At 29.9% G+C, this 18,079-nt stretch overlaps 4 protein-coding genes across 5 annotated transcripts; 2 read left to right on the top strand and 2 right to left on the bottom strand.

Annotated features, from left to right (window-relative positions):
* Positions 1–23: 23 nt before the first annotated feature.
* LOC114872351 (transducin beta-like protein 3) lies at positions 24–5,895 on the bottom strand. The gene is made up of 15 exons (XM_029179457.2): positions 5,650–5,895; positions 5,310–5,361; positions 5,041–5,248; positions 4,738–4,912; positions 4,192–4,362; positions 3,938–4,113; positions 3,599–3,798; positions 3,319–3,522; positions 3,052–3,241; positions 2,845–2,963; positions 2,567–2,725; positions 2,329–2,494; positions 2,018–2,242; positions 1,808–1,935; positions 24–1,715 (listed from the first exon to the last, which is right to left on the bottom strand). Exons 1-15 carry the CDS (start codon positions 5,673–5,675, stop codon positions 1,521–1,523), a joined length of 2,394 nt encoding a protein of 797 aa, XP_029035290.1. The 5' UTR covers positions 5,676–5,895; the 3' UTR covers positions 24–1,520.
* Positions 5,896–6,637: 742 nt separating this feature from the next.
* Positions 6,638–8,895, top strand: LOC114872391 (receptor expression-enhancing protein 5-like). The gene is made up of 4 exons (XM_029179543.2): positions 6,638–6,874; positions 7,648–7,880; positions 7,949–8,084; positions 8,159–8,895. The coding sequence occupies exons 1-4, from the start codon at positions 6,748–6,750 to the stop codon at positions 8,203–8,205; spliced, it is 543 nt and encodes a 180-aa protein (XP_029035376.1). The 5' UTR covers positions 6,638–6,747; the 3' UTR covers positions 8,206–8,895.
* Positions 8,896–9,655: 760 nt separating this feature from the next.
* Positions 9,656–11,436, bottom strand: LOC114872386 (calcium and integrin-binding protein 1-like). The gene is made up of 5 exons (XM_029179530.2): positions 10,965–11,436; positions 10,858–10,892; positions 10,197–10,444; positions 9,907–10,105; positions 9,656–9,834 (listed from the first exon to the last, which is right to left on the bottom strand). The coding sequence occupies exons 1-5, from the start codon at positions 11,013–11,015 to the stop codon at positions 9,813–9,815; spliced, it is 555 nt and encodes a 184-aa protein (XP_029035363.1). The 5' UTR covers positions 11,016–11,436; the 3' UTR covers positions 9,656–9,812.
* A 147-nt stretch (positions 11,437–11,583) lies between these two features.
* On the top strand, positions 11,584–18,027 carry LOC114872364 (protein real-time). 2 transcript variants are annotated; one of them, XM_029179478.2, is made up of 17 exons: positions 11,584–11,781; positions 11,858–11,957; positions 12,070–12,219; positions 12,467–12,598; positions 12,850–12,978; positions 13,067–13,173; positions 13,453–13,526; positions 13,663–13,965; positions 14,079–14,167; positions 14,262–14,399; positions 14,571–14,691; positions 14,787–14,911; positions 15,521–15,589; positions 16,597–16,843; positions 17,163–17,257; positions 17,453–17,595; positions 17,694–18,027. In XM_029179478.2, exons 2-17 carry the CDS (start codon positions 11,895–11,897, stop codon positions 17,761–17,763), a joined length of 2,055 nt encoding a protein of 684 aa, XP_029035311.1. In that variant the 5' UTR covers positions 11,584–11,781; positions 11,858–11,894; the 3' UTR covers positions 17,764–18,027. The 2 variants fall into 2 exon arrangements, with proteins under 2 accessions (XP_029035311.1, XP_029035320.1); XM_029179487.2 differs by lacking the exon at positions 15,521–15,589 and having other exon boundaries at positions 11,587–11,781.
* The last annotated feature ends 52 nt before the right edge of the window (positions 18,028–18,079 follow it).

Here is an 18,079-nt window from a genome sequence, read left to right as displayed (position 1 = left end):
GGTGAGATTATGTTTTACAAAAATACGATGATATTCATTGCACTTTTATTTATAAAACAAGTCTTTTAAGGTGATCACTTTGTAATTACTGTCATAATTAGCTGTTAAAGAACCGGCGTTTCCGCGCGCTCTGCTATTATACAGGGTGTCTCATACAATTGGGCCAAGCTATGCTCTAAAATGGTATAAGATAGAAAAAATTAAATGGTGTCAAATGGAGCATCACTTGCTTCACGTGTCGGTTCCGGAAGTAGAAACATTCTAAAGATTTCAAGGTCAGCTTCACTTTTTTGAATGGAACTATGTATTCTTCTATACACCAATCGAAGCGCTTTTTAATTCTTTACAAAAAAGTATTAAGGCACTTAGGTCGAAAATTGAATAATTTAAGAGATATTTTAGGGAAGGACCACTAGTCCCTTAAATATCACATTACTTATATTTTTATATTGTGAACAACTATAATACAATTATGAAATTCTTTAAGATTTTTATCATTATTTTACTGTAATTATATCATACACATTTTTTATAGAAAATAGTTTTTATGTAATTATACAAATAAGTGATTTACAGAAAGAAGAATAAAAAAAATTCTAAAATAATAAATAAATTATAATGAAATTCTAAAAGATAATTTTAATACCGAACCTATGATAAACGGGGTGGTTTTTTGCAACTGGACACGGTAGAATATCTCTTTTTAGGCTATTAATATATTTTTTTCTTTTCCATAGGACTTGATCAATGGACGTGCGTGTGTATGAATCAGAGTGTGAAAGACAAAATTAATGTAAGAATGTTCTAATTACATCAATGGCATCTGGTATAAAATATTTACATATCTCTGAAAAACTAAATCACGTGCTGAAAATTCAGGTGAGTTTGGACGTCATGTTAAATATCTGCATAGAGCTGTGCGTAACAACTGAATGGTCTTGTATGTACAGTAGTGTTGCGTTATAATATTCGCAGAAATATAGCGCGGGCAATTAATCTAATCGATCTGTAAACAACATGTGTTTTCCTACGCCGAAAGAGCGGCGGTATCCAGTGATAATGTTGCAAACAGAGTCGTGCGTGGATTGCACCTACAATCTACAATAGAACCTCAATGTTTTCCGACTAAATTTCCGGTTAAAAATGGTTCTTGCTATAATGAATTATGAAGAAAGCGTTGGGAAAGCATGTGACATTGATTTTACATAATTTCTTTCCCAGACCCTGGATCCCCGAGTAATAAAAGCCTTATCAAGGGTCACCCTATCTAATATTTCTATTTCTATTGTGCTTGTTTTAAATTAAGTAGTATTTATATTAGATATATTAAAACAAGCATTACACAATTTAAAATTTGAATTTTGCTCCTTTTTCCAGAATCTTAAAAGATAATCCTTTTAAACAAAAATTTAAACATCTTAAAGAATTTCATATAATTTATTAATCGATGGAAAAAATGATTAAAAAGAATATGTTTAAATAATATACAATGTATCAAATTGATTACTTATATACATATTTCACTTCATTTCTATAGATGCAATATGCGGTTTCATACGATTTAAGATATACGTAATCAAATGAAGATTCTGGAGCAATTTTGTCATTCGTACGTAATGCCGTTCGGTATACGGTATCACGGATTCTAACGTGGAACTTAATTTTGTTTTAAATTCTAAGTGTTCCATTTCCATTATTAACGTATTTATGACTACCTATGAAATACAAATTTTACGTAAGTAAAATTACGAATAAAGTTTTCACTCAATGAATCACACGAAACACGTAATTATATTTCAGCACTTACCTGAGCTATTTGGCAATTTTTACTGTTGGCATTCCACGTCACAGCACACTTCAGTAATTCTTCTTTGTAAATAGGTTTCAATTCACGAATCGTTTGTTCAAGTTGAGAAGCATCTTGCTTTAAAATATCTAACGCAAATTGAATTTTATGTAATTATACAGAAGATAACTCAAATTAATAGTATATTAATAAAAAGTAAATGAAACGTACTTTCTACAATTTTTAGGACTTTGAAAGGACGATCCAATTTTAAAGCTAAGTTTAAAGCAGACGTCAATTTACTTGCTTTAAGTAAATTTGCTAATTTTTGTTCTTCCAATGCAAGTTGCTCAATTTCCATTGCTTTCTTCATTCTCCTTTCATCGGTTACATCTTTCCAAATAACTAATAATGAATCGCTTCCACCACTGATTACATGTTTCTCATCTTTAGTAACTGCAATTGAAATATAATAAAATGAGGATATTAGATAAACAAATTAATGTTAAATTAATAATTAAAGATAGTAAAACAGTATCTACCGGCAAGTGCCCATACACGACTTTCATGTTGTTCCAGAGTACATATGCACTCTGATGTTTTAATGTTCCAAAGTTTTAGCAGACCATCCCCGCTTGCTGTAATTAATTGCATTCCACGGCTCAAAAATTCTGCTTTTAATACGGACGATTCATGACCTTCGAGTGTCTATTGCATAAAAAGGATTATGAGCAACGATACATTGTTGATACATTTAAATCGTAATTTTAAAAAAATTACTTTTAAACAGTGAAGTTCTGTCAATGACCAAAGTTTCACTGTACAATCTGCTGATGTTGTTAAAAGTACTTGGTCTATGGGCGAAAATCGAACACACCATACACCTCTCTTATGTCCACGAAATACTCCAAGCAACTGCAAATTATCTGCTGACCACAGCTACAATATTTAATATAAATATCTTTATATTTATAATATGGTAAATTTAATAATATTGGTATTCAACATGTTAATGAATAAAAGTATTTGTAAACGTTTTAAATTTTAATCTATCTTACTTTAGCTGTTTTATCTTGTGATCCAGTAGCAATTAATTTATCATTTGGCGATATGGTTACACAATTAATGTCTTTTTCATGAGCCAATGCTGTATGAACTACATTTAAAATATACGTGTCTGTAACAATATAACATAAAACAATATTAATAATGATTAATATAATGAGCAATAAATAGTATATAATTTAAGTAAAAATTCCGTTTACCCTTATGCTCAGTATTTTCCGATAAATTCCATAATTTAAGACAAGAATCTTGACTGACTGAAGCAAAGAATTTAGACGATGTTTGAGAAATAGCAACAGAACCAATTGGAGCAGTATGCCTAACAGAAGATGCAACACAAGATACTTTTGTTGTTTCTTTATCCATACACCATACGCGAATGCTATTATCCTGTAAATTGTGAAATGCTATTAACGATTTGATAAATTTATTACGCTATATTAAAATATATTTGATTATGAAAATACCTTTGCTGATGATATAAGTAGATTGACGTTAGCAGATGTTACAGCAAGAGATAAAACAATATCTGTATGCCCACATAATAGTTCACAATCCATAGTTGATATGTTATATAATTTTATATCACAACTATTGGTAGCAACTGCTATGTGACTTCCATTATTTCCGAAATATACAATATCCAAAATTTCATCGCTGTAACCTATTAACTACGACAATTTAATATTATTACAAATACTTGCATCCATAAAAATTGATCATACTATAAATAAAAATCAACTTTACCTGTTTTACATGCTCAAACGTTTCGAATGAATGAATAATTATGTTGTGGTCTACGGTAATTACAGCAAAACTGTTGCTACTTTCGTTATAAAGCAAATGTATAATTGCAAAGTTCCCTTCTTCTTTTGCTGCTGACACAATAGAATTTTTCTGGGTATATACTTCTTTACCACTTCTCATTTCCCAAATTTTGACAATACCTAAAAAAAGATTTAAGTTTTATAATAGATACTTTTCTGTAATGTGTAACTATATACTATTTTATAAATTTGCAATATTTCAATATTACGTGATTTCTATAATGCTATAAATAAGTTAATTGAAGTTTCATAATTGAACCTTTTTCTCCTGCACCAGCAACATAAACACCATTTTCATCTTTATCACACAACACTGCCGACTGTGCATTTTTAGGAATAATAAATGTATCTTCTATTTCCTCATAAACTGGTAAAATACGTATTGATGATCCAGAAGAAATATCCCATAGAATTAATACTTTATCTCTCCCTGAACTGTATAAAGGACACCCTATTACATATATAAGTACCTAATTTGATATTAAAAGCTACAAAATAATTTTAATACATTACCTAACTAGATAATCCTCATCTTTAAGAAAAGATAAAGATGTAACTTTACTAAAGTGTCCAGAAAGGGTTATTTTTTCTATACCAGATTTAATGTTCCATCCATGAATTTTAGCATCATCGCCAGCAGCAAAGATAAGGTCTTTTTCAGTATTTGGATGGAAAATTAACACGCTGAAATTAGAATAAACAAATATATAATATGATAAAAAAGTTTCTTTATGAAAATATTCTCATAGCATACTGGTCCTTTGATACCATTCAAATTACATAAAACATATTTTTTGTACCACTATTCTTAAATGAACCACTCTGTATATTGTATAAGGAGACATTCTGGTAATCTGAGTCCAACAAACTCAATTTTTTTTGCTCTTTTCAAAGGCATTTAGCTATTAGAAGATACTGTGAAAGGTTGGGAGTATTATTTTCTTTATTGCAGTATTTACAGATCTCTGAATTGAACATGTAGCAACATACTCCGTGAGCGCTGATGACCGCTCAGCTCGGCTCCGTGGCTTAAAGATACAGTCTATTTAAAGTACATACCTAACAACTCCTTGTACTCCTCTCAGGTTGTGAATACAAGCATAATGCTCCAAGTCCCATAATCTGACGGCACCATCACTACCTCCAGAAGCTATTAAATTCTTTTCGCTCAAGTGTGCAATGCAAGCTACTGGACCTTTGTGAATAGACTTCCATAATTTGATTAATTTATTATCTGTAAAGAAATTCCAGTATGCAACTATAATCATAATGATCTCTTCTGATTTTTATGTAATTACAAGGAGTAATGCAATTAAGATGCCCATTTTCACTTTTGTGTTCAACATGTTAAATAAACATTACCTTTCCAATTCCATAATTTGAATAGACCACTTTTGTGGTGTGTAATAATATTCAAATTATTATCACTCGATGTGAATGTATTAATCGTATCTTCCTCTTCAACATCATTTCTTTCTCCCAAATAATAAAGTACTATGCCTTTGTTCACTGATACTATAGAAACTACACCATTCTTCTGACAAAATATATGTTGACCATCTTTGCTCCACTGTAATTATTTATTTGATGAAAAAAATAAAGAACATATTTAACAATTTTAATTAACATACCTGAACATTTCCTCCTGTATAAAATGCACCATGCTTGGATTCAACTTCAAATCTATAATTATAATGTATAAATATCAGATGAGGAAATTATGCTTCTGTTAGTAAAAATTTAAATTTCGTTGCTTACGAATATATGTATTTTTAAAATCAATATTGAATTAAGTACTTATTTATTTAATAAATGCATACATTACTGAAGTAACTTTTTTACTATAATATACATAAAAAATGAGGTACTCGTTTATAAAATACTTATATGTATTAACAATTTTCGCAAGTTATTAATTAATTACGCGAACTTAATAATACATTATTCTATTAATTATCAAAAGTTTCTTACGCCTCTTTTAAAATAACGTTACTCATTTCTGAAAAATTATACTGATGATATTAATTTTTATAAACATTTGAAAATTAAATCTGTTCCATTTGATTTCGTGTTTATTTTGTTAAAAAACAACATTACAAAATGGAACAAACTTTAAATTACGGTGTAATAAAACGGACGTGCACGTGCATATAATCATAGAATATAATGCAGGCTAAGATATGTAATCCTTACGAGGGGAACTACCCAAGTGTTACGCTCACTTATTAATGAAACTTTGCCACCTTGTAGAGCTCGTCGCCCTGAACACGCCTATACCCCCTTTTGGGGGCAGACGGCTAATTGTTTAAAAGATATTAACAATTAAAGTTAGTTACCCCTTACATTGAGAAGCATGACAAACTAACACATACAAATGCTTAGCTCCGCGGTAAAACGTTTCATTAATAAAGTTTCATTAATAAGTGAGCGGAACACTTGGGTAGTTCCCCTCGTTAGTGAAAATAATTACTAATGCAATTTTCCGCATTGTTTTGTTACTTTTCGCTTTTTACAGTTAGCAAAGATATGAAGGCTTTTATTAATATTTGGTTTTTTACATATAAACAATTCAAAATTTTAGTCCTAGATTATCAGTTTCAGTTTCTTCTATTCGGTTCTAGTACAAGCTCCATCTTTTGCAGCGTTCATGACGCCGAAAGTATATACCCTGTGAACAGAAAGTAACATGATTTATAATTGTTGTCTATTCATCACAGAGTGTTCTATTTGTTAAATGAAATACTATTATATTCTATGAATGTGTTGAAAATATTGAGTATATGCAATATTTGTTTTATCTTGTATGTACATACATACATACATTTATTACATAATTATCTTCTTGTTGTTCATATATTTTTGCCCACCCTATAAGAATATACCAAAGTCAAGTTCACACGACAATTTATTCACGCAATAGAGTAACACACGTGACCACGATTATCTGCATTCCCTAGCTATCCCGTGCTATATTTTGCATATATATATACACACAAAGTTAGTAGTGAGTTGCAAATTTATAACGGTTGTGTTAGACAAGAAACTTGCATTTGTAAAAATTCTAAGAGAATGGCTAGAATAGCAGCTGTAAAGACATCTTTAGAAAAAGTGTTGCACGATGAAAGTAGAATCTGGACCAAATATTTGGCAAAAGTTGAGAAAAAGACAGGAGTTGATCGACTCTATGTGTTTTTAGGTATGAATGTGAGGTTATTCGGTCTTTGTGACAGTTTTTATCCTAACTATATTCATTGATTCTCGCTTTACATAATGAGTACTAACAATGAAATTATAAATATTTTTTTTTACAAATTTACATTTAGTCATCATTGTGTAAAAGGACCTTGATAAGACAATCTTTCTATAAAAAAAAAAGTAATGGCGATTAAACTTTACTTCAGGGGACAGTAAATCTTTTTGGGTACGAATTCCATCACTAGCTGTATTTAAATTACTCATAAAATTGTTACAGTAGAAGCAATAAGCAAATGCATGGGCTGTACTCTCTCTCTCTCTCTCTCTCTCTCTCTCTCTCTCTCTCGCTCGCTCGCTAAAATAAATATAAACCTAACTAACTCAGGCAATATCAAATTTGCGATTTGACTAAACCCACTAAAGTGATCGGCACCTGCTGCCTGTAGCTATCGACACCGTTCATTGGACAAGAAGCCAATATGGCGTCGCAGTAACGTAGCAAATACACTAAAAGTGTCAAACTTTACACGCTCATAACTTTTAAACCGTTGCATTTTGACAGTTAAAACCTGCATTTTTTAATTCTACGCATCGAAAACTATTAGATTGAGGAGAAAAAAGTGAATAATTTTATGTCCGCTAAAGTAAAGTTCAGCCGTAATAGCAGTAATTGCTCATAATTAAATATTATTGATGAACATGACAAGGCAAACGATGTCATAACCTTCTGTATATCGCAAAATGATAAATAAATTATTATATTTTTATATTTAGGTGGTACCGGGTTTATAGCATTATATTTGGTATTTGGTATTGGACAACAACTAGTCAGTAATGTTTTTGGATTTTTATATCCAGCCTATTGTTCTATGAAAGCTTTAGAAAGTACAAATAAAGAGGATGATACAAAATGGTTAACGTATTGGGTTGTATGCGCAATTTTTACAATTGTTGAATTTTTCTCAGATTATATTTTATGTTGGTTTCCAGTTTATTGGCTTTTTAAGGTATGGTTACATTTATTTAAATATCAAATTTTTAATAAACTGTTTAATAACTTTATTGTATTTGGTAGTGTCTATTTTACATGTGGTTGATGGCCCCTATGGATAATAATGGCTCCTTAATTTTATACCGCCGTATTATTAGGCCATACTTTTTACGGTATCACCATAAAGTTGATCAGTTTATATCATCTGCTCACGATGCAGGTACATTTATGTTAATAAAATACATTGAGCAGTTTATTATCAATTGCTGATTACTAAAAATTTTCTCATTTCAGCAATTAAAGTGACAGCAAATGCTCTGTTGACAGAGAAGAAAGATTAATTTCTAAAATTTTGCATCCCATAGGAATAAAAATTTTGTATATTTTCAGTCTTTTTCTTATTACTTTTTTTTTCTTTATAATAAGAAACAAAAATATATTTGACATTCTGATTATATAAATCCATTTGCATATTATGTATATTATATAATTTTTCAAATGATGTTTTATTATTACACAGGTAATTTATTTTAATTTCAATTTATACAATTTGTAATTCTTTCTTCCAGTATCGCCAAAATAGTGTGCTTAATTTCAAAAAAATGTAACACTATTCTTTATTTCTTTTTTTACTTTTTAATTACAGGGTGATTCTCTCGCTACTCAAGACAAAAGTCGTACCGCACAATGGAACCTCTACTGTTTCGTTTCTTGTCTTCGTCTCAGCCATCAACACACAGAGCAGTTTTGGGTCCGGCGATATGATCCCTGGGTCTCTTTACCCGCAAAACCAGCAGGGTTCGATTGTGCGGCACGGCTTTTGTCTTGTGTAGCGAGAGAATCACACTGTATTATGATCCTTATTAAAGTTTATTTTACAAAATTTATGATCTGATTTTATATGATATTATTGGTGTTAATGGCATGCATTTTGATAATTTTACTATTAATATATTTTTACTAATACAGTCAGTATGAATTACAGTTTGGTTCTGTGTTTTTGTTGTTATAAATGTTATTACTTAATCTAATGTAGTTCAAGTTATTGAAATTTAAAATTTCGCTAATCCTTGCTCACTAAAATTAAAAAGTGTGGTAAATAAATGCTTACTTTCGTATTGCTGATATTTATTACACACGCTATGAAGATACGCGTTTTAAGCTACATCTACGCTATACATATAACAGAGTCGTAAAACAAATAATTATTTTATAACTTTGTTGTGCAATGTATTTGTATAACGTGTTACAAGATTATATCTTTTGATACTGTAATAACAAGCGTGTAACCAGTTTCTATAACATTATGCATCACATAATTAATAATGACGTCGAATATTGGAATAGTAAATGTTTTATAACCGGTATGCAATAATTTGAACTGGATGACATGTCATGTAAGCAGTCAATGACCAATGCTCACGGTTTAGCCCGCGCTTTCGATGGAGAGTCCTTTTAGTTAATAATTTAAAAATTAAGGCTTAATCAACATTTTGACAAAAGATAAAGTTGTTCAGAATCACCTTAGCTATTACCCTTTTACAGCTTACATTCTTTACATAACACCCTGTATATATATTTAGTAAAAACAGAGATAGTTACTCTCTGGTAAAAACTTTAATCCATAGGTTATTATATTACTGTTAATGTATTTCAAATAATTACATAATTTAAAACAAAAGTCTTGGAATAAAAGTGTAATATTATACTTTGTTTAATATAAACAAACTCTTAATAGAATTATATACATGAAATATAAAAAAATTATTTTCAAATAATATCACAGGTAAATCTCAACAAAAGATTTATACAATTTTTAACTTACAAAGTTCTTCGTTAAGTATATAGTATAAATAATTAGGCCTATTAACTACATGAACTGTTTTTAAATTCGTACGATGTACAATCTTAGATTGACTTTTTGTATGAAGTATTAATGTTTTCTGTTTCATAAACGTATACAAAAACTCCTAGAAACAAGTTAAAATATATTAAATATTATATAATGATCGATAGAGCATTAAAACCAATGTAATTCTTACTTAGAAAAGTCACTGCTCTTTTCAATAATATGTTCAAATTCTGCAAAACTTAGTGCTCCATCATCGTCTAAATCTGCTTCGTCGAGTATATACTGAAGGACCTGCTGCATATTTGTTTCATTTAGTCTTTGAGGAATAGTAAGTCTGTCTACCACTTGTCTTAAATCGCCGATACCAAGCATATCGTCCCCATCAAAATCTGAATATGATACATTCATGTGTCAACTAACAAATAAATATCAACGACTAACGAATGTAAAAAGAAACATATATAAGATACGAAATATTACCAAATATTCTAAAAGCATGTTCTGCCTTAACAGCTTTTGGAGCTGCATCGCTGAAAACTGACATCATATCAAGAAAATCTTCGAAAGTACAATCTCCATCTTGGCTAGAACTAAAAACTTTGCAAATTCTATCTCCAAACGGGTTTGCTCTTAATTCAGGATACTGTAAAATTTTTGACATTGGAAGTTTTGCATTTCTGTTGTGACCCACTTTTTCTGGAGCAAGAGCTTTGAACTTTTGATGTGCACTGTTATATAAAACAAATAATTAAATATTAATTGATAGTTCTTCCAACTAATTATACAATTTAAAAAAAAAGAAAAGTTTTCTTTAATCTATATTCTAATAATAGTGTTGTTATATTTCATGAATAACTGAAATATAAGTTGTATTTCAAATTTTTATTCTACTTTAATACAATAAAATTACTTAACAACATAACATACTTAAAATAATGACAAAATAAAAGGAAAAGAACTAACAGATTCAACTTTTTATTTGTACAATAATTCAATTGCTTTAAAATTTATATACAATCTTATAAAATAGCAATGCTTAAAAACAGTAAAACAACATGATATAAATATTTTCAATTTAATTTTCATAAACTGTACATGTATCATCTAAAGTATATGTTTAACAAAAATTGTACATACTTACTGCAAAACTTCCTTTTTCGTAAAATATGTTAAATCCTACAAAATAAATAATATTAGACAAGTAAAAATAATTAATATAAAATTCAGTTGATGATTAAAATGAATTACTTGATAATCCTGCAATTCTTCTTCTGTAAACTGACTTTTACCAACTCCCATCTTTCTATATATGTTATAAATTTATTTAATATTTAGTTTATTACACTTTTAACACATGACCATGTAATATTTTTTAAAATTATAATACTGAAATGGTAAATTTGTATTTGCAACCTTTAGAGTAATGTACTCCGAAATACTATTTATCTATAAATACTATCAGATCATGTTAATAATCAAGTGTACTACTAACTCGTTGACTTTTATAATTTGTGTATTTTTAATTAATGTTTAAAATAACGCAAATGAACTTCACGCAGAACTCGTTCTTGTCTTTTGTTTATAAAACGAACGTGCCTCATTAATCACGCTCACCAACTACTTATTAATTATAATCCTAGGAACTTTAACTATCAGGTGGTACGGTACGCTATCACGTGAAGTTGTCTTGAATAATATAGTGACATTGTCAGATAAGGCAAGGATCACACGAGCGTTTGAAATTACGTGCCATGATGAACGTCATTTCAAATTCTCGTGTGGTCCCGGCTTAATTGGCTCTAGTTCCATCTAGTGGAATTTGCTGTATTTCTACTGCTAGCATTGCATCTTTTTTATTATGTATAAGTTACTGTGTAATTGTGTGTAATGTTGCAAGGAATTATTATAATTATATAAAATTTTTGTTTACAAGACGCGAAGTCGTATTCATGTTCATGTCTCTTTCGAACATTGCAAGGTGTAATGACATATATTGTATATTAAATGAAACAAAAGAATATTACAAATTGATTTATGGTGTTTTAAAAAGTTTGTTTATTCATCGGTCAGTTATTAATACACCTGACTAATTCTATTCAATTGAATTTGGTAAATTATCATAGTTTCCACTTGTGTTGCAGCCTAAAATAGTAGCCAGTCTACAATAAACATTGTGATATGGTTCAGCAGTATCAGTCACCTGTAAGGGTGTATAAACATCCTTTTCCACTTGTGATGATGGTACGTTTATTATACATTTTCTTCGAGTAAGATTATTTATTATCCAAATGATTTGGGCTGATTTATAATTTATACATTTTCTTTAATTTTTTTTAATCTTATTTTTTTACAGGCATATGAACGTAGATTTCCAACATGTTCACAAATTCCTGTTTTAGTTGGTTGTGAGATAGTTTCGGATGAGGAGTGTGAAGAAGGTAATCTTAGAATAACAGAACGACGATGTAAATTAAATGTTGAAGCCCCATATATTTTAAAAAAGGTATGTACATATATTTATTTAGGTATTGCTTTGAAAGTTTATGAGAAAACATCACACAAAACACTATAATTTCAAGAAATAATTATATAATTTCCTACTCTTTAACATTTACATTTATCTTCTATTAATTTTTACCTTCTCAAATTTGACCCTTTCCTTTCATTCTTCTTCTCCTTTTAAGTTATTGATAAAGATTTATATAATGTATGTATCAACCAATTTGTATTATTTTTGCTCTTTGTTACAGATAATCGGGGTTGATTTTGTGTATTTTATTCAAAGGAATATTTTAGACAGACGGAGTAGCATTTTAGAAATTGAAGCATATAATGAAAGTTTTTCATCCAGAGTAACAGTAATTGAAAAGTGCAGATATTTTGTAAGTATCTGATCCATTTTGTACCATTATAATTTTTTAAAATTTTTGTATAATCACGAAAAACAATAATTGGAGGAAAATATGATCACACTTATACTTAAGTATTTCTATCTGCTTTTAACTAATCACTGTAGACTGAATGTTTTTATCTGTATATAATTACGTAATTATGTAGTTTAATTGTTATAACGAATCACTTAATGAAAATATGTATATGCACGTATTTATTAATTAATACATAATATTTGTAGGTTCATCCTCAGAATCCAGAATGGACTTGCTTTGAACAAACGGCAAGCTTAGATATCAGAAATTTTTTTGGATTTGAAAATTCAATGGAGAAATTGGCAATGAAACAGTATGCTCAAAACATAGCAAAGGTACTTTCCGAAGAATGCGGTATCCTTATTATCGATTATGTTATTTATAAATCATAAGTAAAAGTAGTATTTTCAATGAAACATATAGGGTAAAGAAATAATTGAATATTTCATAAACAAACTAAGAGAAGAAGGTATAGTTTACGTGTCCCCATGGAAAGATCCAAATGAGACATCGTTTGAGAAGGACACCGGGTAAGTTTTGACTTGCATCATGAAAAAATGTTATTTTCCATCATCATGAGTTGAAACATACTGCTTTAAAACATTGATGACTGTATGGTTACATTTTACTTTGATTAATGTTTTCGTTAATCACTGATTATATACATCTTATTGAAACCATACATCATTTGTCTATGTTGTCTTCCCCGTATGAGAAATAATAGATTGCACAAAATCAAGAATATTTATTTTAATTGTGTTTTATCTGTATGTTGTACATTTTGTAATTTTTTTAATTTTTGTGTTTAGAAATCATGGTGTAGAAAATCAGAAAAATCTGAATCTGAAAGAGCCTTATACATATACGGATTTGCAAAGTAAAGGTACGATGTACCTCATTTTTATTACATATGTATGTGTGTTTGAATGTATGTATCATGCTTATTGATTTAGTAAATGACTTTCATTCGTCTCTTTAATTGCATTTATTCAATCTTGAAATGATATTTTATGTTTTAGAAATGCCGTTGTCTTCTGATTACATAGAAAGATACTTAGGAAAGCTTAACATGATACAAGAAAGTAAACTTATTCAGTTGCGTCAGAGTATGAAAGAATTGAGGGGAAGCTCAGTACCCAGTGATGCAACTCTTTTAAGATTTCTAAGATCCACCGAATTTTCAGTCGACAAAGCAAAAGAAATGTTAACGCAAGCATTACACTGGCGAAAAAAGCATCAAATTGATAGATTACTCGAGGAGTATCAAGTTCCACATGTAATAAAGGATTATTTTCCTGGCGGCTGGCATCATTTCGATAAAGGTATTCCAATGATTACCGATACATTTACCAATCAAAAAAATTATAGATATCTCTTCATTTTCCAAAAATACCGAAAATACTTTGACACGTACAATGTATCCATTGATTTTCAGATGGTCGACCTTTATATATTTTGAAAATGGGTCAAATGGATGTGAAAGGATTATTAAAATCCATCGGAGAAGATGATTTATTATTATTGGTAAAATTTACTTTTATAACAATAACCGTATAAAAGTTATCTGTAATAAATGCATGGAAACATCTTGTTAAATTTGTCATTATCGCTATTACAGGCATTGCATATTTGCGAGGAAGGTCTTCATCTAATGGAAGAAGCTACTACTGTTTCTGGTCATCCGGTATCCCAGTGGACTTTATTAATAGATTTGGAAGGCTTAAATATGCGCCACTTATGGAGGCCTGGTATAAAGGTACAAGATTTTGATATAAGATAAGATGTTTAAAGGTAAAATTATTGATTATCTTGAATGTATTTTAAATTATATTCAGCTTAATATAAATAATACAATTATAAAAGTAGTTCTTTATCAAATGAAAATTTATCGTAAGCAGGGGAAATTATTTATAACTTCTTGTCACAGGCCTTATTACGGATCATTGAAATTGTTGAGATAAATTACCCAGAAACAATGGGTAGAGTTCTCGTTACACGAGCACCTAGATGTTTCCCCATTTTATGGACCCTTATCAGCACATTCATAAGTAAGAAAGTATTAATGCTTCTGATGTTAATTACAAGATACAGATAGTTATTAATTATTCGTTTTCTATAAATGTAATAAAATTTTCTTTCCCAGATGAAAATACAAGGAAGAAATTCATGTTTTACTGTGGTACCAGTTATCAGGAAGAAGGTGCAGGCGGTATCGACGAATATATCGACCCTGAATTTATTCCGGATTTTCTTGGAGGCTCGTCTGAGGTAAAGAAATAATAATAATTTATCGGAGTAACAGAAGACATTCTATGCAAATTAAATGCAGTTTGATAGTGTACGATGACGTAGCACAACAGACATATTGAAAAACACTGTTGAAATTGAAACAAAATGAAAAGATAATGTCAAAACAAAATAACGGACTCGCTGATCGAAACGTTTTGTCGTCATTAGGTTTTTGTTGTTGGCAGGCCTTGAAACAATTTCTGTATCATCCAACAAGATAAGTTGCCTAGTTACTTGCAAAATCTGGATCAAGGCTGTCGTATGATATGAAAAGTTAATCTTTCGTGTGCGCTTTCGATACGTGCACTCGGATAATTTATTAGGCTTTGTTCCTTTGATATTCGTTTATTGTTTTTTATAGCTGCTATACTGCTGACACGACGTTTCGTATCGCGACGAGTTCTAAATGGTCGCACACTACTATTTTACATAAAAAGATTTTCAAATTTCTAATCTTATTTTTAAATAGAAACGAATAACGCGAGAAATGATACTTTTACCGTTAATTATTTAGGGTAGTATTTTGTAATACGTATTGTGTGCAAGTACCTAATCTCATTGTTAGAAATAATATATTTTAACTAATAGGACAGTATGTGCGAGATTTATGGTATGGTACCTCGAAGATTTTATATTTTCGACGCAACTGCTAATAACGTAAGAACTTTTATATCTTTATTTTATATGTTGGAGAGTGTAGTAATACCTGATGTTTTTAGTTTCCATTCTGCTTCTTTTTTACTGATATTTTGTTCATCAGTGTCATTTATTATTTTACAATTTGATAATTATTTACATTGAAAACATATAAAATATTGCACAATCATTTAAATGTTATAAAATAGTTGCAATCAATAATCAATGATAAAAAGGCCCCCTTCTACCAGGTGTCCCAGAACGATTGTAGGACCCTTGGAGGAATGGTTGCTGAGGAACAATCTTTTTATCGTTGTGGGACACCCTTTATATTCTACTCCAATCTGAAACTTCCCTCCCTTTCTTAGCACCATTTCAAGTTCGCAAAACATAATCATCTTGTCGCGTTTTCGCTTTGTCTCACCCTCGTTCTTAATACACTCGAAGGTGCACGAATTGTTCGTATTAAATACCGATTAATTTCTGACAATTTCCGCTCCTGATCTCACCTCACTGTGAGAGAGTATTGTACTTGTTGTGTAACTGAAGCTTAAAAAATCTAAACATAAATATTAATAAAATATTCACAGCGATCGTCATCGTCGACCGAAAGTAAATCTTCATGAGTAGTAACATATTTTCTTTTAAGATGCCAATTGTGTAAAACATATAGGCGTAGTAAATTTAAGAGTTCTATACATATACAGTACCGGATTAAGAGGAGATTTAAGGGAGGCTGCAGTCCCGGGGTCTACTTTGCATGAAATTCGAATGAAATTGTTTTTACTATTGCTCTTTTTTCTTAGGATTAAATGGTATTTAATTTTATTTAGAATAAATTTACATTTTTGGGCTATGTTTATCAATCTAAGGAGCCCCATCAAAGGATTGATAGATTCAGGACCCCAGAAATCTTAACCCGGTCCTGTACATATGTTCGTGCATGCTCGATAATTATTCATAGCGTATCATTTAAATCTACCATTTATTATATTTCATTATGTACTTAAAAAATTGTACTTTTATAGGCTTGCACTGCCGAGGGAGGAATCGTACCGAAACAACTATACAATTCGGAGTTGGAAGTTGCATCCGCCGAAGAAGGGCATAGCCTGTATCATACTATTACTTTAACTCGTGGACAGATTCATCGAGTGGTAATACATTCTAACGACCCAGGAGCAGTTTTGACATGGGATTTTGATGTGATTCGTCATAATCTTACGTTTACTGTTCTATATCAAGCTAATCCGGATGATAAAACTTCGCCTTCAGGTTCGTATACGAATGTACAACATCAGTCATAGTGTCCGTTCGTCTAGTGAAAAAGCACTGACTTTGGAGTTCAAGTTTAACTGCAGCAAATATCATAGATCTAATTATTTAATAAAAGCGTTAAAATAATTAACATAATCATAAACATTAACATAATTAACGTAATTTTAACGGGAAAAATTGCAATAGTCCGGAATAGAAATTCTCAAAATATTAATTTTTACTTCCATTCCCAGCGAAGGGAAAGCCTATGGAAATACTCGAAAATTTTTATTTAAAATAAATAAGTAACAAACATATTTGTTATTATTTTTTACAGATAAGGAGGCGGAATTGGTGGAAACGGAGGAAATAAAAGGACCTTTCGTTAAAGTTGAACCCAGTGTTACTTGTCATGATGGTGAAAGTATTCAGGTAACAGTATCTTTATTTTATTTTCACTCGCATACATATTTCATATAATATTTTGTTTTTCTGTTTGCTACGAAATTTATTTAATTGTAGATATTGACTTACAGTTAGATTTTAACTAAAAAATTTTTATTCAACACCGAATTTCCCCGATCAAATATAATTTCTGTAAACTAATCGTTCGTTTTATCGGTACAGGGTTCTCATATAATGCAAGAGGCAGGTACATATGTATTGCAATGGCATAATCAAGATGATCAAACAGAATTTCTTCCATCCATTAGTAGTCACAAAGCACAACTAATGTACTTTTATGAAACGCTACCTTCGATTCACTATAGGTATGTTCTTTTAAATAAATTAACATGCGTACACTTACGTAAATATGTCATTTGTACAGTAATTATAAGTATGGAAATACATATAATTTGCTTTCTAGGGGATCTATGATGAGCTTGCAATCTGGCATAAGTGCAAAGTCAGAGGCAGTTTCATTCTTATCCAGATGACATGTAACAGATACATCATAGAGCGTTAATTGATGATTGAAATTACAAAGAATAAAAAATAGTGCAATGTTATTTTTCATAAAGCTATTAATTTTTGTAGAATATCTTCCACTACAGTAATTTTATACAATTTTAAGTTTTTAAATTTTAATTTTTAAAATTGTACATTTCTAATAAGCATATCACTGTCAATCCTGTAAGTAGAAAGCACGAAAATTTAATTATAAGAGATATGTAAAATAAATAAAAATTAGATTTATAAAATATCGTTACGTTTTCCCTTTCATACAATCTATAGAATATCTACATTGATATC

Source organism: Osmia bicornis, chromosome 3 (assembly GCF_907164935.1).
Source record: "Osmia bicornis bicornis chromosome 3, iOsmBic2.1, whole genome shotgun sequence".
Lineage (NCBI taxonomy): Eukaryota > Metazoa > Arthropoda > Insecta > Hymenoptera > Megachilidae > Osmia > Osmia bicornis.
Note: the sequence above shows the minus strand (reverse complement) of the source record. Positions and strands in the feature narration are given on the sequence as shown.